The 26,287-nt window shown below is 40.0% G+C and overlaps 1 protein-coding gene across 4 annotated transcripts in view; it reads left to right on the forward strand.

Annotated features, from left to right (window-relative positions):
- Nucleotides 1-26,287, forward strand: part of PLAG1 (PLAG1 zinc finger) — a 52,237-nt gene that overhangs the window by 17,804 nt on the left and 8,146 nt on the right. Inside the window, exons 2-4 of one of the 4 annotated variants that reach the window (XM_072734703.1) lie at nucleotides 14,842-14,946; nucleotides 23,004-23,102; nucleotides 25,645-26,003. In XM_072734703.1, coding sequence (XP_072590804.1) covers nucleotides 25,762-26,003 — 242 coding nt within the window. In that variant the 5' untranslated portion in view covers nucleotides 14,842-14,946; nucleotides 23,004-23,102; nucleotides 25,645-25,761. The remainder of the gene's footprint in view (nucleotides 1-14,841; nucleotides 14,947-23,003; nucleotides 23,103-25,644; nucleotides 26,004-26,287) is intronic. The other 3 variants (XM_026011675.2, XM_072734704.1, XM_026011679.2) reach the window with 3 other exon arrangements.

Genomic DNA, 26,287 nt, shown 5'->3' on the forward strand with positions numbered 1-26,287 from the left:
ACATAGTCATACCAGGATGAGGTGGAGACGCTCGCTATGGGGGGACAGGAAAGACACACATACCTCCAGAAGGTGGGAGAGAACAATAACTCAGGCCAGGATGTGAAGGGAGATACTTGCACATGCACTTACCCAGCAGGTTGTGAGAGACACACTCATACTGGGATGTGGAGGGGGAGGCACCCTTATACCCAGAAGGAGCTAGACACACAACAGGCATCCAGAGAGTAGGAGGGACACTCCCCAGAGTCAGAGGAGAGACACCATATCCTCATACCTTTAGTAGGAGAGAGACAGATTCCTAGAGGGAAGAGAAGGACACACACCCACCTAGGGACACACAAATATACATAACCAGAGGGAGAGGGAGTAATAGTATACCCCAAACTGGGAAAGCAGAACAATAGAAAAATTCAGAAGAGAGTGGGCACACGTGTGCACACAATTCATGTGTGCTCACACGCGCGCACACACACGCCTAGGGGAAGCCACACGTACACATACCAGGAGGGCAAAGAGGCAGACATGCAGGAGGGAGGGAGGTCCACACCCAGGGGATGATGGTACACAGGGCAGTGAGAGGAGACATGGTGAGGGAGATGCCCGTGGTGCCTGAGAAGTCACAAGAGACACACAGCTCACCCACACTATTGGTGTTTGCACAACCACACCAGAGACTCAGAGTTGGGGAGTATTCACTATGCCCCTCAGTCCTGGGGAGTAATGTGTTCTGATGCCCACGCTGGGTTTTCCCAGAGGAAGATGTTATCACTTGACCACTGAGGGCACCCGAAACTCCAGTCTATACCCTTCAGGTCACACAGCTCCAGAAAGGTCACACCTTACTCCTTTTACCCCAATTAAAATACTGAAAGTTATTGTACGTGCACACAGATGGGGGTTTTTCCTTAGTATAATGTACAAGTTAATCAACCATCATAAGACTCCTTAAGAGCCCACCCATCATCAGCAGACATCAGAGTCCTTTATTTCAGCCCATACCATAGGTTGTTAACTGAAGCGTTACCTGTAACCTTGGCTCCTTTGAGTCCTGCAGCTTGGGCTTCTCTTTTCTCACTTCTTATTAGACAGCATCCTTTCAGGCCTGACTCATGGTTCTGCTGTGTCCCCAAATCCTGTGTTAGTGCCTGTGTCCTAGCCCCTAGCATGCAGTTTGCATTGACTTCCAATCTGGGATGTCCTTGTCCACTGCTCCTGGAACTAGGTCTTCTTTCTCCTCATAACTTCGTACTGCAGGCACATGGCAACTTTTGTGAAGTTTGAGCTGTAACAGTTGGAAGTGGAGCCTTGGGTCCTGTGTTCTCACCCTCCTGGAGCTGAGATTCTAATTAGAATCTAGAGTAGACACTAGGGAAGTACCCCAAGTTCACTGAGGAAATCGGGTCTGTCAGATATGACCTATCTACAGTCTGTCCCCTGACCACAGACTTTAATTTGCCTTTAATTTGCCCTATGCCTTTCTTTCCTTGGCTCCTGGGAAGCTCTGCTCTCCCACCGAAGGCTCGCCGTCTCTTTTTCCTGTCCCACAGAATACGGAAATGTGTACACTGTATTGACCATTTTCCTCAGCCAGTAGACATGGTCAAAGCTCTCCAAACCAAAGCAGCTTGAAGCTCTCATGTGACTCTACCACCACTGTCCAGACTTCCTCTTTCTTCTTTAGACCATCACATCTTCACCTCCTTTCTCAGACCTTGCCATCCTGGCTTCCGTGTGTGTGCACATGTGTGTGCTTGCATGCACACGTGCACACACACACACACACACACACACCTGCGCAGCCTGGTGCCTGGTCTGTCTGCTCCATGGCCCGGGGCCCTCCCCCTGTGGTGTGCCGTTGCCTCCAGGAACCCCATCCACCCCCCAGCCTGACACAGTTCTCTGATTCTGCTAGACCAATTTATTCTCCATCCTTATTAGAGTTAAAAATTACCCAGTCACTTTATATTAACTGATTCCTTGAAAGCCTACATGTTAAAAGCCCTCTCCCGGAATATTTATTTCTAAAAACTCATTTGTATAATTGAAAGGCCATGTCTACTAAAGATATCTGTTGTGATGTTACTTTTTTACATACAAGTAACTACTTGGCTTAGATCAGTTGGTTTGCCTGTGACCTTTGTGGCAGGGCCAGGGTTTCAGAAATGATCATGTTCATTCCTTAGTACACAGAAGTTCTGGCATAAGCTACATGTAAATAATTTCTGACTTTTTCAGTGTCCACCAGTTTTTATTAAGCACCCATGGTTTATAATACATCACATATAGTTCTTATCAGGTAGGTTATGTGTGGTGCTGCCTTTAGGGATTTTTAAGAAACTTTTTATTATAGAATATTATGGAGATAAAAGCACAAAGAAAACTAGAATGATCTTCATATACAACCAGTTTCAGTAGTTACCACCTCAATAACCAGACATATTTTGTCTGTTGCTCTACCCATGTGCATCTCTTCTGTGGACTATTTTGATGCAAAACTGTTTCATATCATAACCTATTTTTTGGTGTGCATTTCTGAAACAGACTCTAGAGGCATAATCACAATATAATTATCACACCTCAGAAGGACAGTAATGTTTTAATATCACCACATATTTAGTTAATGTCCAAATCTCTATAATTGTTTCATTTTTTAACAGTTTGCATGACCCATGAAGGCCTGTATCTACAGGTAGTTGATAATATACCCCCAACTGGGAAAGCAGAACAATAGAAAAATTCAGAAGAGAGTGGGCACACGTGTGCACACAATGCATGTGTGCTCACACACACACACACACACACACGCCTAGAGGAAGCCACGTGTACACATACCAGGAGGGCAGAGAGGCAGACATGCAGGAGGGAGGGATGTCCACACCCAGGGGATGATGGTACACAGGGCAGTGAGAGGAGACATGGTGAGGGAGATGCCCGTGGTGCCTGAGAAGTCACAAGAGACACACAGCTCACCCACACTATTGGTGTTTGCACAACCACACCAGAGACTCAGAGTTGGGGAGTATTCACTATGCCCCTCAGTCCTGGGGAGTAATGTGTTCTGATGCCCACGCTGGGTTTTCCCAGAGGAAGATGTTATCACTTGACCACTGAGGGCACCCGAAACTCCAGTTTATACCCTTCAGGTCACACAGCTCCAGAAAGGTCACACCTTACTCCTTTTACCCCAATTAAAATACTGAAAGTTATTGTACGTGCACACAGATGGGGGTTTTTCCTTAGTATAACATACTAAGGTCATTTCATTTTTTTCTGACCTACTGGTTACCTTTCCTTTTGTTCCTCCTTAAAATTTATTTAAGAAGTGGAATCTTTTTGGTTTGGTTTAGTTTGGTTCTGTAGAGTTTCCCACAAGTCTGTTTCTTGCTAATTGCATCCCTGTAGGATTGTTTGACATGTTTCTGTGGCCCCTCATTTGATGGAAGATTCAGGTTCTGCTCTTACCTCCAAACATGTTAGAGTCTCCTAGAAAAAAAGGTTGGAAAGGTTGAATTTGTGGAAAAAGTGAATAATGAGTTAAGTGCTGTAAGCTAGAAGAATGACATCGATATGCATATAGTAAATATAGATATATGAAATATTTCTGGTGTAATATTTAAATTCACATCATCAAAACTATGTTAAATACAAATAGGCTTTTTTTCCCCTTTAAACTACCTAGGTAATACCCAATAGAATATTACTCAGCCATCAAAAAATGAAATTTTATCATTTACAATGACATGGATGGAACTAGAGGATATTATGCTAAGCGAAATAAGTCAGTCAATCATCATATGATTTCACTTATGTGAAATTTAAGAAACAGGATCACAGGGAAAGGGAGGGAAAAATAAAATAAGACACAATCAGAGAGGGAGACAAACCATGAGAGACTCTTTACTCTAGGAAACAAACTGAGCATTGGTGGAGCGCAGGGTGGTGTGACCGGTGGGGTAACTGGGTGATGGGCATTAAGGAAGGCACTTGGTGTAATGAGCACTGGGTGTTATATGCAACTGATGAATCACTGAATCGTACTTCTGAAACTAATAATACACTATATGTTAATTGGATTTAAATTAAATTAACGACTTAGGCAATACCTTTGTAAACTAAATTGAAATCTCCTTTGTTTTGTATCCTACTTTTTGAAAGCCTAACACTGTGTAAATGTTATTTGCCACGTACTTTTATGGTACTTCTTCATATTCCTCAAAAGCTAGATTACTGGTGAATGAGCACCACGATTTATTTATTTAGCCTTCTCCCTTTACTGGCCATGTAGCATATTTCTGGTCATTACATAAGCAGTGATGAATGGCCTTGTACATAAAGCTTTAGTGCATCTCGGGTTTTTTGTTCCAGATAAATTCTTATGTGTGAAATGGGTGGTGAAAATGATAAATGCTTTCTCTAGCTTGGCAGTTGCATGGCCAGTTTGACCCCCAGGGGGACTTGAGTCACTAGTAGCAGGTGGGAGTGCCCATTTCCTTAACCCTCCCCCAAGTGGGCCATGACCACTTAAAGAAACCATGCTACTGGCTATGCTTTATTTCTCTTGTACATATTTCCCTTTCGTATGTTTCCCGTCCTAAGCTGTCACCTCCTACTGCCATCATTAAATTTGCCTTTGACGCCTGAGGCTACTCATCTTTCCTGTGTGAAAACTCTCAGCATCATTTTGCCTGAGAGATTGGCACTGGTGAGGGAGGGCACATGGCTCTGCTCCCATTATAAAAATGCATGAAATGTATGCACTTGTAACATCTGCTTTGGCTGTTCAGACCCTTGTTCCTCCTTTCTGTTTTTTCTCCCTGTTTCAGACATTAAAAGACAAATGAAACATCACTGTGTAATCATACTACAAGTTCATGCTGTGGTGAGGGAGAAAAAACTCACCTGCCCAATTCTGAAATAATTGGAATTTTCAAAGCAAATAAACTAAAGAAGTAATTATTCACATTACCTAGTTCTTTTAAAAAAAAAAAAAAAAGATTCAAAAAAATTTTTAAAAAGTAAAAAGATTCAAATTGGCACCCTTTTTGGTACCTCTAGGTAACAACTTGGGGGGCAGTTTTCTCTTTTGGTTGAGAAAACTAAATATTTGGAAGGTTCAAATGTCATAAGATTCTCTGACAATATCATATAAACTAAAACCACCTCGTGCTTACATTACACTTTCCAGAGTGTCGTCGTCACCTCAGTCTGCTCACCTCTGTGCCTCTGAACCCCAGTGGGTCTTGCTAACCACAACTTGTGTCCTTCCATTCCACTTAACTGCCCTGCTCTGCTGGAGGTGGTCTCCTCACACTCTTGATGCCCTCAGCCTCTCCTCTTCTCCTAATGGGTTTTCATGTGCTCTCTGCCACCCCGTTATGCTCTTGCTAGTGCTCGAGAATATTCCACTGCATCAACTGCCCTCTCCCACCTTAGTATTCCCAACCCTGGAAGAATCCTCTCCCCTTGTTTTTCCTTTTCTTGGGCTTTCAGGTGACTGGGACAGTCCCATCACCAGGTGCTGTAGAAGCAGCATACATAAAGTGGTCCTGAAAGGACAGCTAGAGTCCAAGGCCTGGTGTGATTTGGTCCTGGGTTATGCCCCCACAGCACCAACTTGAAGTTCCTCAGGCTCATCAGTCTGGGTTTCATTTGCCTGCCCTCGTTCACACCATTTCCTCTGCTGGAATGTTCCTACCTCCTTTTGCCCACTTGGCCAATGCCTGTTCATCCTTGAAAATTATGCTCAGATGTTCCCTCCCCTCTGAGGCAATGTTCATTTCTGTCTTCTCTGCCCTCCGCCTCTGTGTTGTCTGGTCTTTGGTCAGCATCTGCACATGGCCCATCTTCCTAAACCTACTCTTGTGCTCTGGGTTGCATCCTCCCTAATCCATTTTCCTTTCTCAACCTGATCCTGTCAGCATGCAAACATGCCAAACCTCTGCCATCTTAAAAACACAGGGACAGAAAGCTCTGTCTTTTCTCTACTTTCCCCTTCAGCTGATTCCATTTCTCCAAAGAGCTTAGAGCCTCAGATTTCTCACATGGCACTCCTTCCTCAACCTCGGCGTCCCATGCTGGTTCCTCCATCCCCTGACACAGTTCTTTCCAGGATTACCAAAAGCCTACATGTCTCCAAATCAAAAGGGAGTAGAATTTAGTTCCTATCGTGACCGTTTCCATGAACTTCCTTCTTTCTTTTGCTATTATGACAGCACAGCTACCTGGTCCCCCCCCCCCCCCCATTCACTGGCAGTCCCTCTAGCCTTACACTGGCCAGTCTGATCTGTCCATTCTGCCAGTAGTAGAGTTCCTCCTTTTGCCCCTCTCCGAACTCTTTCCCCTAAACACCTGTGTGTCATGAGCCGTCTGGCTCCTGTGTCTCTGTCACAGGCCATAGTCTGCTCTCATCCTTCCCCTGCTTTTTCCCCCACTCTTCAGAACCTCTGCTGGTTCTCCCTCATCTGTTAAAGATGCTGCCATTCAAGGTCTTCATATTATTGGTGTTCCTCAACTTTAGTAAAACTCTTGAGTGCCAACGGCTATGGCATATGCTTTGCATGTGATTATCAGATGCCATCTATCCCTTGTGCAACCTGTAAGGCTTAATTATCTCACTTTTTGGCCAAGAAAACCCAAGCTGCAGAAAGGTAAATCATTTTTTAACCACAGCATCACAACTGGTCTGCTTGGTCCCCATAACCACCAGGCAATATTGCTTCCACAGACAGGCACAAGTGAGTCTGAACTTGCCCACTGAAGTGCCTTTTTCCTCAGTGAGCACTTCCTTTAGCCTCCTGGTTCCTCTCAGCCTGCCGTTTCTACAAACCTCATTTCCCACTCCCTTCTTGAAAGCCACTGTCGGCTGCAGTCAAGGAAGAAATAACTGCACCTGCCATAGTGTCCACAAGCTCTGCAAGCCCTGCCTTTGTCCCTGCTCCTCCACAGGGGCTGCACCCTACCTCCCAGCTGCCCCCCACAGGTCCATGTCTTATCTCTCTCCACTTGCCGTTCGCGTGGCTCTTCCTTTCCTAACTTTGATCTCCAAAGCTTGAATGAATCATTTATCTCTAGGAATTCCCCTTATTCTTAATCTACACTTATTTGAGGACATTTTCTACCTTCTATTTTGTGTTGCTATTAATTACAAATATTCTTTTGAGATAGCGCCCCTTCTAGATTACACACATCTTGGTGGTAGGACTGGTGACTGATTCATCTTTTTATTTTCCATGATAGTTGAATGAAATAATGGAGATCTATTTTTTCCAAAACTTTATTCTTACAGCCCATCCCAAGAGCCTCTGTGCAGATAGGGAGACTGTAATGGTGTATGGAGGAAGACGAACTTGCTAGACATGACCACAAGATGGCACAGTGACTGCAGTGTCCTGGTATCTGTTGAGGGTGGGCCAAGAGAGGAAAGAGAACGAGGTGTTCTGATTGCTGGATCCTCAAGGGAAATCCAAGAGGATTTTCAAATTTAAAGTATTCAGTCAATTCCTAAGCATTCACAAAGGTAATCAAGTAGGTTGGGCAACTGTTTTGTTCTCCAGATATGTGTGGCAAGAGGATAGAAACCTTCCTGCCCTCCCTCTTTTCCTCCTCCTATTCATTCAACACATATTTGAGTACCTCCTTGTGCATCCACTGTTCTTTATATTAGGGATACAGAAAGGGACAGTAGAAAGCAAGATCTCTGCTGTGGTAGAGCTTATTCTCTATCCTCTGCAGAAACTCAGTGGACAATATTCAAGACAGGCCCAAGAGTTTCTTTGCTTTTTTTTTTTTCCCCCTTGGAGTCACTTTGCCCCCTTTTGCCCGACACAATTATCTGTAGCTTTATATTACCAAATGAGTTTCAGTTTAAAATGCAAAAGGAAAAATAAATAAATAAAATGCAAAAGGACCACCAATCAGTGTATTGTTGTGATCAATTTTGTGTTAACCATAATCTTTTCCCTTACTTTCCGGGTATCCCACTTGATTGTGTTTTCTTTGCACCTCAAGATACTGAGGCTCAGAAAGGTCAAAACATGTATATTGCATAGGTTAGGTACATGGAAAAATACATACTCAGGTCTCTGTATCATTCATTACCTCATGACCAAGATCAATGCCAGTAGCATTCTTCAAAACAAAAGAAAAAAACAAAAGCAAGTCCAGTATTGTGGCAGGCACCTGTAGATATATTTGACATAAACTGTGTTGTGGCCAAAGGTAACTGTTTGCTAAGGTGGACCTAGTATAAATTTATTTAGTTCAAATTGTGTCTAGTGTTGAGAAACATTTCTTCTGCAAGAGGAAAGCAATAATGCAAAAGTCATACATGTATAATCATTTGGAGATCTCAAAAATCACACACTTTACCTTAAAACTATGAGAAATCCTATCTACTAGAGCAACCTTCTTTGTGGTGTGTCGTAGTCAAACACTGATGTTTTTCCCCCCAGTATTGGATCCCTGTCTTCTCGCTGTGCCTTTCCTCTCTACTTAATCTCTCTACCAACCTAGCTCTGCAAGACAGGATTCATTTTCACACTCCTGTTGCCAACCCTTGCTTCAATTTCAGGAGGATGAGGTTAGGGGATTAATCTGAGATGCTGTGTGAGAGACATTCCATTGTTGTTATTAGTGTAGAATTTTGTTTTCCTTTTCATGTACTTCAACAGAATACATTTTTTAATTAAATATTTTTGGAGGTGCAATATAATCTTTTCCCACAGTTAAGCCACAGGCAAGGAGCAGTCCATCCCTGGATCGTCACGATCACATATTACCAAATTACCATTCAGCTCAACATGCAGAATGACTGTTGGGTCCACATGGATCAGTTTTGTTTTAGCTGATTTGGGGTTATATGGGACTATAACCACCTATGTTGCAGAGATGAGAAGATCAAAAGTAAACTACTTACCAAACATCATTCTTAATAGTCATCTTGCATCACACGTGTGGAGTCTCCTTTACATGGAGTATTGCCATTGTCCTTCAAAGATTCTGTTGGCTATGATTCTATAGGAGGTTGTGCCAGGGAGGAAACAAACAGACCCAAATCCCTTATTTTTAAGTGCACATCAAGCCATTTTGGGGTAGCACTTATTTCTGAGTAACACACTGAGTATAGTAGCTTTGCATTTCGAACCCTCAGAACTATGGCAGGGACTGGACATGCATGATTTTCACCACAAGGTGAATGTTTATTCCCATCTTGCAGAGGAAAATGCTGACCAGAGATTAAGTTGTCCAGAGTTACACTTATGGTAAGGCTCAGGCGGGATTCAGACACTGTTGTGATTCCCAACAAGCCCATTGTCTCCATGCACTGTTCCCTGTAACACCCTAGACTCTCTGATTCCGTGTAAGGTTTGTGGGGCGATGCCCTCTCTGAGTTGCAAAAGAGCTGCATAAAGACAGTTGCCAGAACCGTACTCGTGCAACTCTGTGTGTACTGCTCTATGGGCAGGCAACCTTCCTGTAATATGTGTCCCTATCAGAGTGGGGTGAGGGGAGCAAGCGGAGGTGTGTCCTGCAGTGGAGAAGGGGCTGCACCAGATCCTGGTGGAGGCTTCAAGAAAGAAGACCCTGAGGCCTCACAGTGACAAATTTAAATCCCGTTTTGTTAATTACCCATCAGTAAACACCCCAAAGGCCTAAGTGAATTTATAATTAAGGAAGGTCAGCTTTCTTTGAAAAAAATGTTATCCTAAATAAAAACTGAAAAGGAAAATCCCCACTTAATTCTGTTTCAGAAAGCAACAAAAGCACTCCAAGATTGGTCGTTTTCTGAATTATCTAGAAATGTGGCTGGGGACGGGAGTGGCAGGAGCAAGTTGTACAGGTACCAACATTTAGGATACTTCGTAAATTAACGGTATCATTTAAAAATTTTCAGCCCTTGGGGGATCCCTGGGTGGCTCAGCGGTTTAGTGCCTGCCTTTGGCCCAGGGCGCGATCCTGGAGTCCCGGGATCGAGTCCCACCTCGGGCTCCTGGCATGGAGCCTGCTTCTCCCTCCTCCTGTGTCTCTGCCTCTCTCTCTCTCTATGTCTATCATAAATAAATAAATCTTAAAAATTTTCAGCCCTTGGTAATGTGACTCCTGTGAAGCTCCTCTACCAGTCTCTTTGCTCAGTCTTTCACTCTGGCTCCGAAAATAATAAATTGCCTCAGGTTACAGTTTCTGACTCCCTCTACCTGAATACCTGCCCAAGCTTGGCTAGTACTTATTCTTTTGTTATCTTGGCAGGAGTGTTACTTCATTTATTCTTTTTTTTTTTTTAATCAAAGGCAGGCCTACCAATTAGCTCAGCACTCCTTTCTTTTTAAGGCTACCGCTAATTAACATATTTAAAAGGTCTATACAGAGGCTGCATTGAATTGCTTCAGTGGGTACTTCCTTTGGTATTTGATAAATGGAACTTATCCCAGAACTATTTATTATTTGTAAGTCTCCGTTCCAGCTAGCATGTATTCCTGGAGGCTTTAAATCATGCAGCACGATGTGAAAGTCTGTAAAGCAACAGGTGAACTGCACTGGCTTCCTCCACGGGTGACAGCTGAGAATGTGACTCTCAAAACTGCCTAGACAGAGCCTTTCTAGCAAGGACTGAATGTGACTCTTACATTGAAGCCAGTATTCCTCTTTTCCTTTTTTGCCCCTGTGAATTGGAAGGAAAGATTGTAGTCATTTTGAGTCATTGCCCTCATAAAGGATGTTAGTGTATCAGTTCACAGAAAGTGGTTTGGGTTTTGTTTCTTTTTTTTTTTTTTTTTTTTTTTTTTTGGCACACTTCGGTAAATTCCTATGAGTATCTGTTTGTCATCCTCATTAGTTTTGTTTTTTCTCAATGTGAAAACTTGGGCTTTTCTTCTCTAGCTTTACTGAGATACAACTGATGCTAAATGAACTGCACACATTTAACGTATATAATGTGCCAAGTTGTGACCTGTATCCACATCCTTAAAACCTTCACCACAACCGACATAGTGAACATAACCATCATTCCCAGAAGTTTACTCATGTCCTTTGGTGAGTTGTCCTTCCCAGCCCACCCTCCCTCCAGTCCCCAGATAACCGCTGAGCTGCTTCCTGTCATTATAGATTAGTTTGCATTTCCTAGAATTCTATATAAACAGAATCATTTTATATGTACTCTTTTTCTGTCTGGCTCTACTACAGCTTGTTTATCCATTCACATCCTAATGGGCATTTGGGTTGTATCGGGGTTTTTTACTATTACAAATAAAGCTGACATGAATATTCATGTACAAGTCTTTGTATAGATTTGTGTGTTCATATCTCTTCAGTAAACACAAAGGTGTGAAATGGCTGTGTCATACGATAGGCACATGTTTAACGTTTTAAGAAACTGACAGACTTTTAAAAAGTGACGTTAGTATTTTTACCTTCTTGCCAGTGGTAAGAGTTCCATTTGCTTTACATCCTCACCAGTTCTGATACAGTACTTCATTGTAGTCATTCTAGGAGGTAGATGGCGATATCTCACTGCATTTCGGTAATGACCTATGATGTTGAGCATCTTTTAATGTGCCTATTTGCCATCCATGTACTTTCATGGGTAAAGTGTCTATTCACATATTTTTCCCATTTTTCAATTGGGTTGTTTTCTTATTGTTGAGTTTTGGAAGTTCTTAATATTTTCTGGGTACAAGCTCTTTATCAAATCTGTGCTTTGCAGAGATTTTCTTCTAGGGGCTTGTCTTTTCATTCTTTAAACATGGTCCTTTGAAGAGCATTTTCAAATTTTGATGATATCCAGTTTATAATTTATGGGTTTTGCTTTCAGTGTTGTAGACAGGCAGTTTTTTAGTAACTGAATGTCACAAGATTTTTGTCTATTTGCTTCCAGAATTTTTATAGTTTTAGATTTTACATTTGTGTCTATGATCCATTTGGAGTTATGTATATATATTGTGTGAGGTATGGATTCAAGTTATTTTTGTTGTTAATAGAAAGCTTTTACAGCACCATTATTTGAAAAGCCTTTTTTTTTGGTAAACTATTTTTTTAATATAAAAGTTGGACATTTGTAAAATACAGAGGAATAGAAAGCCTACATCTTGCTAGTCTTTAAAAATAACTTACCTAGATGAGGGTATTGTAGGAGGAGGAGCTCTAAGTGTGTACTTTACAAAATTGTACTCAGTATATCCTGTCTTGCTTTTTAAAATTTTAGCATTATATCAGTGTTTTCCTGTGTGAATTAATATTCTTTAAATGCATGGTTTTTAATGGCTACATAGTAATTCTGTCATATAGACGTATACTTTACCCCTTTTATTAGACATTATCAATTTTTATTCTTAAAATATACTTTGAACCTGCTTTTACTTAAAATATTTGTTTCTCACTTTTTTTTTTTTTGGCTTACATTTAGAAATTTATCAGGTCAACATACATGACCATTTAAAAGGCTTTGATTACATGTTTCCACAGAGTAGTCCAGAAAGTTTTAATGGTTTATACACCCACCAACAATGACTAACAAACTTAATTCTTACAGCAAATTCTGTTTGTTTGTTTTTTAAAAAGCATCAGGAATGCTCCTGGACACCCTCTCATGTTCTCCATGGTGTCTTTTTAACCTTTGCTCTGGCCCCGGCCAAGTGTCCCACTCCCCTTCATTCTCCTCACATGACCCTTCTGCGTGGCCCTGGCAAAGTTAAGCAAACTTCTTGCATCTCTTGCCTCTTTTACCAAGACATTTATGAAGTTGAATATACATTTCTTCCAAGTCCATAAAGAAGCCCCTCTTTCATCTAAGATGAAAACTTCTCCCCTTACTTAGGCTCCCATTTTGCCCTGTCTCCCAGAATGCTCCATTTTTCTTCGCTGCCTCTTTACCCTCACTCAGCACAGAAGCTGTCCCAGGTCTTCCCCACCTGGCATCCTGAGACCCCCCTTAGCTGCCAGCCTGTCTTTTTCTTCTCTTCCAGTACACAGCTCTTTGGAAGAAAGCACCCTTTTGTTGGAAGTCACTTCCTTCTTGCTCAATTGGCAATTCACATGGGGGTATTTCTCCCACCTCCTCCTTCCCCATTCTTGCCCTCCCACCCCACCTGGTCCCACCATCTTTCTTATTGAAGTGTATTGTCTTCATGCCTAAGTGGTGAGCTCTAGGCAAGAATTGCAGGGTGGTTCTAAAACTCATAGAAGCTTTGTCTTTTTGTGGGGCTCGCCATCTTTTTCTTCCTTCTCTTTGAAGCTCTATTCCTGCCCATCCCCTCTTTAAATTAGAATGGCAGTCACTAGGCACCAACATGAGTTAACCAGTAATTTGGTTTGAGTCTCTCTGTTTAAAAGTGAGCCACACAGCCCTGTCTCCCTTCTTCGTATCTCCCTTGTCACTCTGGTCAGACACTTAAGGACCATCCACTTTCCTCTAGGAAATGCCCATTTTTGCTAGTTTTCAGCTCTCTGCTGTATGCTACTCCAGCACCCAACTTCTGTATCTCATTTGCACAAGCATGCCCTATACCTTCTTCCCTCCCCCATACCCCTCCCACCGCCCTGAGTGCTTGTTCTCAGGGCTTCGTAATCGGCCCACTTCTTGTCATTAGTACATGAGGGTACAAGTCCCGGCCACTTGGGATTCAGTGAACTTTTCTCATTTGAATCTTCACAATGTCTATACACTACACCGCACTCCAGCCAAAGCATCATCTTAGAATCTGTAATAATCTGTGGTGCTCATCTGTGAGTTCTTCTGGCTAACTGGTGTGCCCCCACCACACCCCTATTATACCCCCCACTTTCTTTATTGTACATTCTTCAAGATAAAAATCACCAAAACTCCATTGTATTCTTTTCCTTTTCTGACCTTCTCAGGTACTTTTTTATACCATATAATAGTGTTCTTTACTGTTGATTTGTCCCCCTAGTACTGCCTTACAAGGGCAACTTTTATTTTAATTAGCAGTGACTTGGACATAAGGTATCTATCTGTCTTGTGGCCACAACTATCTTGTAGGCTCCTAGAGAACAGATACCTTGTATGTTTGCATCCTCAGGAACTTCAGATTGATGCCATATGTAATAAGTGTTGGTAAGATGCATCACATTGGTGTCAGCTACTTATCTTAATAGAGCAGTAGCCACATATCATTGAGCATTGATTCTCTGGTCTGGGAAAATGAAGCAGATGACTTCTGCATAGAGCTCCCGGCATCCCTTTTGTCTCTCGATTAATGCCTGTAGTGGTAGGCCTTCCTTACCTGTACCAACAGAATGAAGCTGTGAGTAATCCCAAACCTTGAGTACTTTGGAATACATGTTGGTGTTTCTTTGTGTGTTGTTGAAGATGGACGTGCCACCTGTGAATTCTCTTTGAAACAAGTAATAGCTTCATCATAAAGACACACCCTTGCCTGTGAACACATGGCTAAAGGGAAACACTCATCAGGAAGGGTTTCTCCATCCGCTATTGTTTAGAACAAGATATACACCTCAAAAGGTTTTTCTGAAAATTATTATAGAGAAAATAGTCCATGTGTTTCAAATATAAATGAGGGATATAAGCAGCAATTTTGAGGAGTGACAGTAAACTGGGAGTAGTATTTGAATAAAAATATGAACAATCTAGATAACTGGTGATTCAGGGGGGAAATATATAAACCTAGGGATATTGATTAATTTACTTCTCACTTCTCAGTGTACTGTAAATGTTGTATTGTTTCACATTTGTTTCTAATGGGAATTGAGATAGGTTTTCCAATAAAGTAAAAAATATGATGAATAAAAACCAATTTGACTCATGTGCCATTAACCAGATTGGGTCACACTTTTGGAATTTCAAACTAATTCTTCTTTTCTTTTTAGGTTGCCCCTTGGTGCTGCATTGGCCGTTATTTGGCACCCAGAATGCTTCATTCTGTGATGGTCTATTAATAAGGGTGCCTTGTAGAGTTTGGAGCAGGGCCTCAGGTAGGTGGCTTTTATCATTATATGGCATGGCTTTCAAAGTGATCCATTATTTCAGTTTCCAAATAATTTAAGATATCATATTAAAAGCTTTGAAAAGCATGCCACATAATAAGCATGCCACTTACTATTTTAAGGTCTATCAATATGTATTGTGTTCAGCAGGACTTTATTAAGACTTTTAGTCTAATGGAAGGATTAGAAGACTGGCAATGAGCAGTGCACAAAATGCCTACCTACCATAAAAGCGTATTTGTTCACATTCCCCCAGATAGCCTGCAGATGAACTCTTAAGCTCTTCTTTCTCCAAATCTTCCTCAGAGTAATAGACTATCCCATGTTACCACTATGTCTTCTTTCTGTCTGCTGGGAGGAATCTGATTGACTCTGGGCAGGTGGGGAGGGCTGCTCACTCTGCTTGCTGGGATGGGGCAGATACTAGAATAAGGAGCTCCGTGGGACAAGTACAGTTTGCTAGCCTTGTTGGAAAGGGGACACAGGGACACACCCTGGCATCTAGACTTCCCAGCCTGTAGGTGCAGCTCAGTGGCACAGAACCAAGGTGTAGCAATACTGGAAGTCCAGGCGCCCATGGATGTGATACCAGGTAAGTCTGTCAGCAGGACCTCACACACAGGATTGAGGTTTAGAGGCCAGGACCCTCAGCACGAAGAAAGGAAGAATGATAAAAACAAAGATGGCAGTGCCAAGTACCAGAGGATAGTCTAAAAGTCATAAACTCCACTGAGGGCAGGCTGGGACGGGCCCAGCCCTGGGGACAGGAGGTCATGGCCCAAGAGTCAAGCAGGATCTCACAGTATAATACACCAGCAGAGCTTTTATAATTAAACAAAAGGTACAGAAATTAATCTGGCTAAAATTCCTAATCACAGTATTCTATGAAGATTAAGCATTAAAATCTAATTAGCATAAACTTCTAGTCATTTTTATATTTGGTCAGTTTTTTAAACATATGAAGAGATGTTAATGGTTTTTTAGTGTTACAGATTCTGAATGTTTTTCCTTTTCTACCTCACTGTTGTTTTTGAACTTGTTTTTGATGAAACTATTTTAGCAGCTGGAAAAAAGACAAAAGTTTTTCACTACTTTTATGTAGCCAACCACATTTAAGTAGATTTTGTCTCTTTTGATTCCTCTCATATCAGTAATCCCTCAGACACTTTCTCTAATATTTTCAACATCATCCTCACATTTGAATTTCACATGAAGAACATCGTCTTTCAATATTTGAATGTCACTTTGTTCCTTTTTCTTTCCTATGAAACTTCACTGGCAATTTCCAAATGATAGTTGGTAATCGATGCAGGTTGCATGTGCTTAAGGAGCTATGGAACAGAGTATTTGAAAGCAGACATGTTCTGAGAATCCAGGCTGGCTGAGTGCATCCCGAGTGTGGGTCACCCTCGAGCCTCTGAGTAGTACCTGCCCATGTGTTCCTAGCTTTTGGCACCCCCTGATGGAAACAGGAGGGACCCCGAGGTGGTTGTGATGCTTCCCTCAGATCTACTACTCTGCCAAAGCAAACTAACAGCTTTATACTTCAGGGTTTGTCTTCTGAGCTTGCTTTATGCTGATTTGAAATGGCAGAAACGTCAAAACATGTTTACCTGCTTGTCCTGATTCCTGAAATCCCTTATCAGGACCATAGTTATGTTCAATAAATATTTATCAAACGTCTGCTACATGCCAGGACACTGGGTGCTTGGGGTATAAGGATAAATAATAGTCTCCTGCAGATGAATTTAGAATCCCTTGGGGAGAGACAGGTAATCTCAAGAAGAGCTTTACAGTCTATATTAGTGGTAAAGGACACCCCGAGAGGTAAAGCTGTGAAGCTCATTCTGGCTCAAGTAAAATCAGTTGAGGAATGTAATCATTAAATATCTTCTGATTGTGTCAGCCCAGGCAGTGTGATGTCCTCTGCAGGTGGAGGAGGGAGCGGCCGCCCCTCATGTGACAATTCTGCCTAGAGCTGATCCTCTTTACTCCGTTATAGGAATATATAGAAAGGGTGATTTCCAGAAGTCGTTGTGTCCTGGATGGTCACACAGGCATAACTTAAGGAGGACAGAGTAATGATGCATAGAGAACCTTACCTGGATGGGGGCTCTTTTTCATGATACCATTAATGCAGCTCAAAATTTTGAAAAAACACACTTAATATTTATATCTCCTTGTATAGCATAATGCCAGCCTGTTTAAGTGCATCTTACTTTGAGATGACTTAAAACTAATTCTCTGCGTGAGCTTTTGTAACTACATAAAACTTTCTCTCCTCATCACTTTTGTTTGAATATGTACTGTTTCTGCCTTCCCATTGGCATTTCTAGGCAGATTCAGTAGGAGTGCTTAGAGAGTTCAGACACGAAACCTAGATGATGCTGTGTTTGTCATTTTAGTAGTATCAGGCCCTTGTAGTATCAACCTAAATGAATGGAAGCATGTTCTCCAGATGTCTGAGGTTCATCTGTGTGAATATTTTTAGAGTTGATGGCAGGCACTTTTGTTGTAGCCCCAGGAATGTAAGGAATCATTGGTCATAAAAACAACCCCTCACAATTTGGGAAATAGGCAATTTTCAGATTGGGCTGATCTGTGAGTTGCCTACTTTACACCTAGCCAGAGCACCAAAATTTCGGAAATGTTTCATACAAAAGAAAGAAAGAGAGAGAGAGAGAAAGAGAGAAAGAAAGAAAGGAAAGAAAGAAAGAAAGAAAGAAAGAAAGAAAGAAAGAAAGAAAGAAAGAAAGAAAGAAAGAAAGAAAGAAAAAGAAAGGGAAGGAAGGAAGGAAGGAAAGAAAGAAAGAAAGAAAGAAAGAAAGAAAGAAAGAAAGAAAGAAAGAGAAAAGAAAAGAAAACCAACGCCAAAAAAAGAACCTCTAAAAATAGTTAAAGTTTTGATTAAGCAAGCTTACTTGGTATTCAGATATAATTGATTCTTCGCTCTCTCCCAAGCACCATCGCTTCCCTGTGCACAAATCCCTTCACACATCCTGTTTGCAAATACTGACTAAAAGTGCCCTATGTGAAGAAAATGAAATACCCAGTGTACCACCCATGTGTATTTTTTTTTAGCTTTTTATTTTGATGAGAATGTATGGCCTTAGGGGAAAGAATCCTCCATGTAGTTTTTTTTTTTTTTAAGATTTTATTTATTTATTCATAGACACAAAGAGAGGCAGAGACACAGGCAGAGGGAGAAGCAGGCTCCATGCAGGGAGCCTGATGTGGGACTCGATCCTGAGTCTCCGGGATCACACCCCAGGCTGCAGGCGGCGCCAAACCACTGCAGCGCCAGGGCTGCCCCCATGTAGTTTTTAAAATGAAATGCTGACTTCTAAATTATGGATCATTAAACAAGAGCTTTTAAAAGAGAAGAAAAAAATGTAACTTACCATGACATTTATGTTCTACAAAATAAATAACCAATGAAAATATTTCATATTTGGAAGGTAAAATTTATTTGAATACTCCATCAGATTGTCTCTTCCTTCTCTCTTAAGGCTAGAAATTGTAATAAACAGCCATACCCAGGTTCCAGGTGGCCCAAAGGGGAACATCCTAATTGTACAGAGAGAGAACTGATGTTGGATTTGTTGGTTCCACTTTGGAATCCACTGATTTTTTTTTCCTGTCGGTTCTTAAGAACAAATAGGTCTGCTTTGTCCCTTCACTTGTCTGTTGGTTTTTATTATTTGTGTATTAAACATGAGGCTTTCTACCTATGATTAAGGGTAAATTTTATGCTATGTTTCAAAAGAGTTGTGCTAGAGCTACCTTTTAACAAATTGCTCAAAAGTTGAAAACATGAAGTACAGTCATCCAAAACAGGCTGTGTCTTCTACTATAGGAAAATAAGCTCTGATTTTCAGTATTGGGGGTATGATATGTGTTAATCAGGTACCTTATTACAACGTGGGTGGGTCCAGCACAATCCCAGTTCTCTGCACTATCTCCTGCTTCTTTGTCCTCTTGAGGCATCATGATGCAGCCCATCTCACCATCTAACCATCCAACCATGCTTCCTGCTCCATGCCAGGCATGGGTGCAGGTTCCAGGCATGTTTGCACTTTAGAAATTTTTATTAGGAGGGGATCCCTGGGTGGCTCAGCAGTTGGGCGCCTGCCTTTAGCCCAGGGCGTGATCCTGGAGTCCCAGGATCGAGTCCCACATCAGGCTCCCTGCATGGAGCCTGCTTCTCCCTCTGCCTGTGTCTCTGCCTCTCTCTCTCTGTCTCTCTGTCTCTCTCTCTCTCTCGAATAAATTAATAAAATCTTTTAAAAAAATTTTATTAGGAGCGGGGACTGGATCAATATTATCTACTTATACGGATTCCTTAGCAATGGATCAATCAGAGAAGGCTTGTTTTCTGAAACAAAACAAATATTTTAGATTGTATTACAGTTGCTGTTGTTTTAATGTAAGACTTTACAAATAGTGGGTAAGTTTCAAAATACCTTTCTAGTGGCTTAGTTTGTTGGACCAAATTTGTATCTATGCCATAATATTTTTTACTTGAACATAGATATGTATATTCCATCCTATGTCTTTTATGGTGATTGAACAAGCCTATCATTCATTTTGATGCTAGAAAGTACTTGCCCTGCTTTAATTATTTTCATTCATTCAAAAAAACAAAAAATTTTTATGGGAAACAGCAGTGAATAAAACTGACACAGCTCCTGCCCCAATGCTGCAGTCCATTTTTAATAGTCTTAGATTTTTATAGTTGCAAGATCTACTTCTCCTTTTTATTATCCATTAATAAGGGATTTTACAGACCTACAGAAATTGAATGATGTAAAGATTTCCACATAACATTCATGACCAGAAAAAATGTGCCAGCTATGCCGTTGCCCTTACTTCAGTATTGGTCCTCAGTTTATGTTATTCGAAGCTCTGTTGTGTTTTGTACTTGTGAATTAAAATATTAACTGTTGGTAAGTTTCCTTTTGCAAGCTACCTTTTTATATGAAAAACATGTTTTAAGCAAATGTTGACATTTTCTGCATTGTTTGCTAACGGTGTTTTATGATTAGCATATGGTAGAATGAACAGTGCTTTGATTATCGATGGCGTTTGCCCCTAATTATCGAAGTGTATGTTTGACTTTTAATTTAAATATGAAAGAATTATTGATGCAGGTAAGTGTCGTAAAAATTCACAGCTGTTAGACAAATGACAATCAGAACTGTGGAATTTAAAGTATTGGAACAGTTTCCAGTACAGGGCTGTTCTTATGCCAGCATTCTCATAGGAATTTGTTTTAGTAGACCCTCTGATGTATGATTCATTTTTGCTTGTTTTTTTGTGTGAGTCACTGTTGTAGAATGTAAAACATAGGATGATGAACATGTGTGTGTGCATGCACACACACTGTTCTCTTTACTTACTGTTTTTATGTATGCAGAGTTGCCCTAGGGGGGAAAAAAAAAAAAAAAAACATGTTCTCTTACCAGCAAAAAGTGGAAGGTCATTCTGAAGTGTTAATTTCTTAGGGCGAAATGAAATGGGTATAGGGGTATATTGTATCACAATTCTTAGATAAAGGCAAAGAAGAATTTTAATCCTTTGGAAAGCATACTAACCGCTCTTTGACACATAAAAAAGAAAGCTAGGAGTGTGCATTTTGTTGTAGACTTTTCAGAAGAATAGCCAATAATACTTTTTAAAAGTCTTTCTTATCTCTATAAACAGGAATACATCATTTTAATTGATATCTTAGTTAGGATTACATAAATGCAGACAGTATATTTTTTAATGTTTATTTTATCAAGCCAAATAATAATGAACTCTGGCTCCTAGTTTCCTTGGTTTGGGGAAGTAGTTAGCAGTCCTTTGAAATTATTGGATCACTCATACGAACTCAAAATAGTTCAGTTGAAGTTAGGGAAATTAACTGTGAGTTTGTAATTACGTTTTGTGATAAAATGAATGAAAATGATGGCTTTATTTTATTTCAGGCTAAAATATGAAATGGGTAATTTGTAGACTGTAGTAATATTTCAAATGAAGATACAAATTTTAAACTATATTGAAATACTTCAACTTTTTATTATGCTATTGAAGAGTCAGCATCAATGAAACTTTTATGAATGTATTTGAGATGCAATAAAATTTATATTAGGAAAAATACAAAAATGTATTGTTGACTAGTCAACTTTGGTTTGCATTTGTTTCTACCCAAATCACCGTCCATTCAGATATACCAGTTGTTATTTTAACTGTTACATAAATTACTGAAAATTTACTTTGCAAACTGCCTTTATTAAAAGAAGCAACGTCTTATATTTGTTTCTTTTGGGGGATCCTGTTGGCAGCTCTGCTAGAGATAATAGGCACTATTCCCTATTCTTGTCTTTTAAATGTAATGACAGGATTTATCCACTTGCATATTGGTTTGCCAACCTACCCTTCTCCTAGAATGCAGTCATGTAAGAGTGAAATCGGAATTTTAGGGCTTATGCCCCTTCTTGACCACATGCATGCTATCAGGATATTCGTCCTCTGTGAGCCTCTTACCTTAAAATGGCAATGATGATAAATGCATCCACTTCTCAGGTCCATTGAAATCCAGGGAGGTCATAGAGCTGAAAACACAGTACACTTGCAAGGTATTTATATTATTAAAATAACACAATACACAAAACAGGCTCTCATGTTCTTAACTACCCTACCAAAACCTCAGTATGTACCCTGGGCAAGTAAGTATTTACAAAGTTAATTTTATTATTTTGCAATTTTGATGTGCAGAATTCAGTTCTTCCATTTATGCATGTCCTGTGCTTTACCAAAGAATAAAGCTTTTGCTTTAACTTTTTAAATATCTTTTATTAGTCTGATTTTTAATGTTTCTTGTTTTTTAAACTATGAGAATAATGCTGCTTTCAAATATACCTTTAGTATTTTTGTAATGATGCTTGAATGTCCTCTGGCAAATATTTTATTTACACATCAAATTCTTAAAAAGTATGTGAAAATGTGATTTCAGGAGAAATTAATTAGATTTGTGTTTGGAACATTAAGTAAAATTTTTTCACTTGTCATTGGTGAATCCTTTTTTTATTACATTTTAACCATTTGACTTATGTTATATAACTCTCATGTTTTTACAATCGTGATTTCTGAACGTTCATCCTTTAAAATATTCAGAGCTTACTAATTTCTCTGTGCCTTGTAGTCTCTACAGTAGATAATCCTAGGGGTTTTTTGGGGGGGATTTGGGGGAGTTGCCTTTGACCATTCTTTTCACATTGACTGATACAATCAAGAATTATTAGCAGATTATTTTCTCTGTGCATGTTTTCAGTTTACTGAAGATCCTGCCAATAGGCATTTTTTTTTTACAGATATTTTAAGATTTTTCAACAATGATCTTTTAAAACCCAATGGTGCTTTGTTCTGGATACCTCTGCAGCAAACCCGTATATAACTTCCCTTGCATGCTTTGAAATCTAAAGAGCACAGAGTTATTGCTACATTTCAGCAATCCTTGCAGCATTCTGAGAATTAAATTGGCAGGTATTGCAGAAACAAAAGGGCAGCTCAGAGAAGCCCACCTTGCACAAGTATGTGCAATGTGGGCATAGGAGGTACTTTCTTCGGGAGTCAGCTATTCTTCGGTGAGGTTCCAGATGCACCAACTTTGTGTCTTCCATAATATTAGTAAGCTTAATGAAGTTTTAATCCTTTTGGTTTACAAACAGTAACCCTAATATCCATTTCTCTCAGTAGGCAAGTTAGATTTAAAAATTTAAAAATTGAATTTGGGACAGAAGTGGGGAGTCATTCAGCATCACAAAATGCCATTTATATAGGTAATACTACTTTACTTTTCATTTCCGCATTTCATTTGGTCATGTAAATGTGCTTAGAACTAATAAAAATTTGCAACTGGTGAAAATTAATGCATGACTTGTCAGCAGAGTATGGAATGTAAGCATGTGCCATGAAATTGCAATTCTTTCATCCTTTATTTTCCATCATTTACATACTGATTCCATTTAGAGTGTAGTCCATTCTTATTTTTTGTTTCACAGATTAGCCAAAATGGGAAGGACTGGATTCCGCTCTCTTCCACGAAGAGTCAATGGGACTGGCTAAGATCAAGGTCTGAGGCTTTTTCCATCGGTCATCAGGTATGCATTGAACAATAATTACTAAAATTCTATGCATGTGTCTTTAAAATATATGATATGTATATTATGAATGTTGACTTTTATTCAATGTTGAGCTCACTACCTTATATTATCCTATAATTTTAAATGCTCCTATAACTAATTTGAGTTTTGTAATATATTGAGTTGAAAAGATACTATTAGCCATGAAAAAATTTCAGCTGGTCTTAGAAAAGTGTAATATTTGAAATTTGTAGTCCTTCATTGCTCAGTATGTACATGCAAAGATGACACAATTCATTTGTTACTCCATATTGAGGATCACCAACTTTAATACAGTCAAATGTTTATGTATTGTTTCATGGTATACTTTCAATACTTTTTTTTTTTTTCATTAACTCAGAAGTTACCTTTTTTCTTTTTTTCTCAACTGGAATTCTCTGCCCCTTATGCTTGGATCTCTTAACACAACAATGACAAATACAACCAATCTTTGAAATATCTCCCAGTACTAGGTATATTCAGGGACTTAGACGCTTGGCATTCCATGTTGATTTTTACAGTTGACAAATTCATCAGCTTATTTCCCACAGTGCTCTAAAGAGATATATAAAAGCATCATGTTAGGAAATCATATAGTCAAAATTACTGTTTTTTCCTGCTTTGGCAGAGTACTTTCTAGCAGTTTATGGTGTCAATGCCGGACACAGCAGGAGAGCTATGTATAGATATTTCTGAGAGAGATAGAGAAGCTCTCTCTTGAATGGGAATATAATAGGAAAAGTACAAGTCCCTGAGATTCATGAAATCTAAAACCAGGGGAGCATATTGTGTTAGCATTAGTAATGTCAGCTGTGTCAACTGTGTTAACATCACTCTTAAACTGCAGAGGAGATACGATTTGCACAGCTTGCAGGAAGGCCTTGTCTGCGACTGTCTACTGATGAAAGGGTACATGAAGCCAACATGGTTAACTTACCCTAAGGCCTTACATTTTAATCAAATGAGTGGATAATTGCCCTATTTTGCCTGTTTAGTGACAGCCTCTACATTGAATCACAGTGGGATCTGTTGTAGCATACACTTAGTTTTACAGAAATTAGGTTAAATTTAGAGCCCCTGCAAAAGTATACCTGGAATCTGCAGGAGTCAGCATGACATGTCTAGCTCGTAAAGGCAACCGAGTATCAGTATGATGCCAAAACAAGGAATATATAAAGAAACTGACTTTTGTTTTTTTTCTAAATGCATAATAGGTTAAAAAAAATCCAACTGAGTAGTAGTTGATAACAGTCACTTAGCCACATGCATTTTCACTTCAAACAGCAGATCTTTTTTAAGAGAGACTGTAGGTCTCCTCATCTCTATGTCACTTAAAAGTATGTTGCTAGATTGGCACTCAGGAACCTTGAGTCATTTATGTCAGGTGGATCTTTGGGGAGTAGGTTTCTTACTTTGAGAAATACAGCTGATAATATTTACTATCTCTTACCCATGAATTTTCAAAGGCTTCAATCAATTGAAAAATTTTTGTTCAAGTAGATGTCCTCTTTACCATACGATATGTGCATTTCATTCTTCCCCACAGCACCCCTAATGAATTGAAACTCTGACACACCTTTTACCTGAAACGCCTCCATAATGATGTGTCCACGCACAAGTATTGTGCTCCACCCCAAAAGTCGCACTGGTGTGCCGCACACGGGTTACAGGTGTGCCAAAGACTGATCCCCTCAGCTCCTGGGGCGGCCTGATGACTCTGGCTCATCCGCTAACCTCAGTGTGCCCCATGAACAGAATCATTTTCTGTGATGTGCAAAAAGGTGAGGAAAATTACCTCAACCAGATCTTCCTTTCCCCTCCAAATGATAAGCCATGATCCTCACCTCAGATAACTTCACAAGGTGTTACCATTTCAAGAATGTGTATTTGTTACGAAGAGAAGTCATTTCTACTCTTGACTCGGAAATCCCTGTGTGGGTGATGACACTGATATAAAGAGTAAATTTCTACTCTGGGTACGTGGTGCCTTCAACTCTTTCAGGCCTCCCGTGTCTGCATTAAGGACTTCCTCCATGGACCAAGTGGTTCACAGGGCGCCTAAAAGAGTTTTCAGTCTCTTATCTATATTTTTCTATCACACGGAGCCTGACTAGAATTGACTCACACAAGTTTAAATGATTTTCTGACGTTAAAATATTTGCAGAAACATTTTTCTGTCCTTAGTCAGATTTCTGTTGTCTGATCCCTTGTCAAAACTGAAGATTAATAATGCCACTTTGAGTGTCATGTTTTGACGCTTCCTGAGAGTTCCTGAAATCACTACTACTTTCCCCAAGTACGACATTTGTTAGGTGGAATTTCTGGGGGTGTGTGAACTGTTCATTCTGAGCAATGCATTAATGTGTATTTTGGCACATATAAAGAAACCTACAGATATTACATTAGACCAGCTGAATCCATTTTATGGTTCCTTTTTGAATTCAAAAGCATCACATAGCAAATAAAATTTTTAAAAATTAAATTTAGTTACAAACTAGTTGTTTCTTATTTTTTTTTCCAGTCCCTTTTTGCTTTCTTTTACGACCACATGAAACTTGAGAAGCCACCTAAAGCTAAATCATTTAGTGGAGTTGGGCAGTTCCCAAGTGTCCAACAAGAAGGCCTGCTTTAGGCTGCGATGGCCACTGTCATTCCTGGTGATTTGTCAGAAGTAAGAGATACCCAGAAAGTCCCTTCAGGGAAACGTAAGCGTGGTGAAACCAAACCAAGAAAAAACTTTCCTTGCCAACTGTGTGACAAGGCCTTTAACAGTGTTGAGAAATTAAAGGTTCACTCCTACTCTCACACAGGAGAGAGGCCCTACAAGTGCATACAACAAGACTGCACCAAGGCCTTTGTTTCTAAGTACAAATTACAAAGGTATTACACTCTATTTGTCTTTCAGATTATATTTTCTATTATGTTGGCCATGTGAAGCCGTTGTAAACGTATATATTTGTATACACCTTCTTTAGCTGCTTTGCAGAGAGGAAATGTTACGTAGATTAGACGGCTAGTTTTCGTATTCTAAGTCACATACTTTGATGTGTTAGTTGTCTTTGGGTTTTTTTTTTTTAATGAAATGCTTAATGAGAGTAGAATTTCCGTTTGTTCAAAGAAATTACAAGGAAAGGGTCTGGACGTTTACGTGAGTATGTTCAGTC

This window comes from Vulpes vulpes, chromosome 13 (genome assembly GCF_048418805.1).
Source record: "Vulpes vulpes isolate BD-2025 chromosome 13, VulVul3, whole genome shotgun sequence".
Lineage (NCBI taxonomy): Eukaryota > Metazoa > Chordata > Mammalia > Carnivora > Canidae > Vulpes > Vulpes vulpes.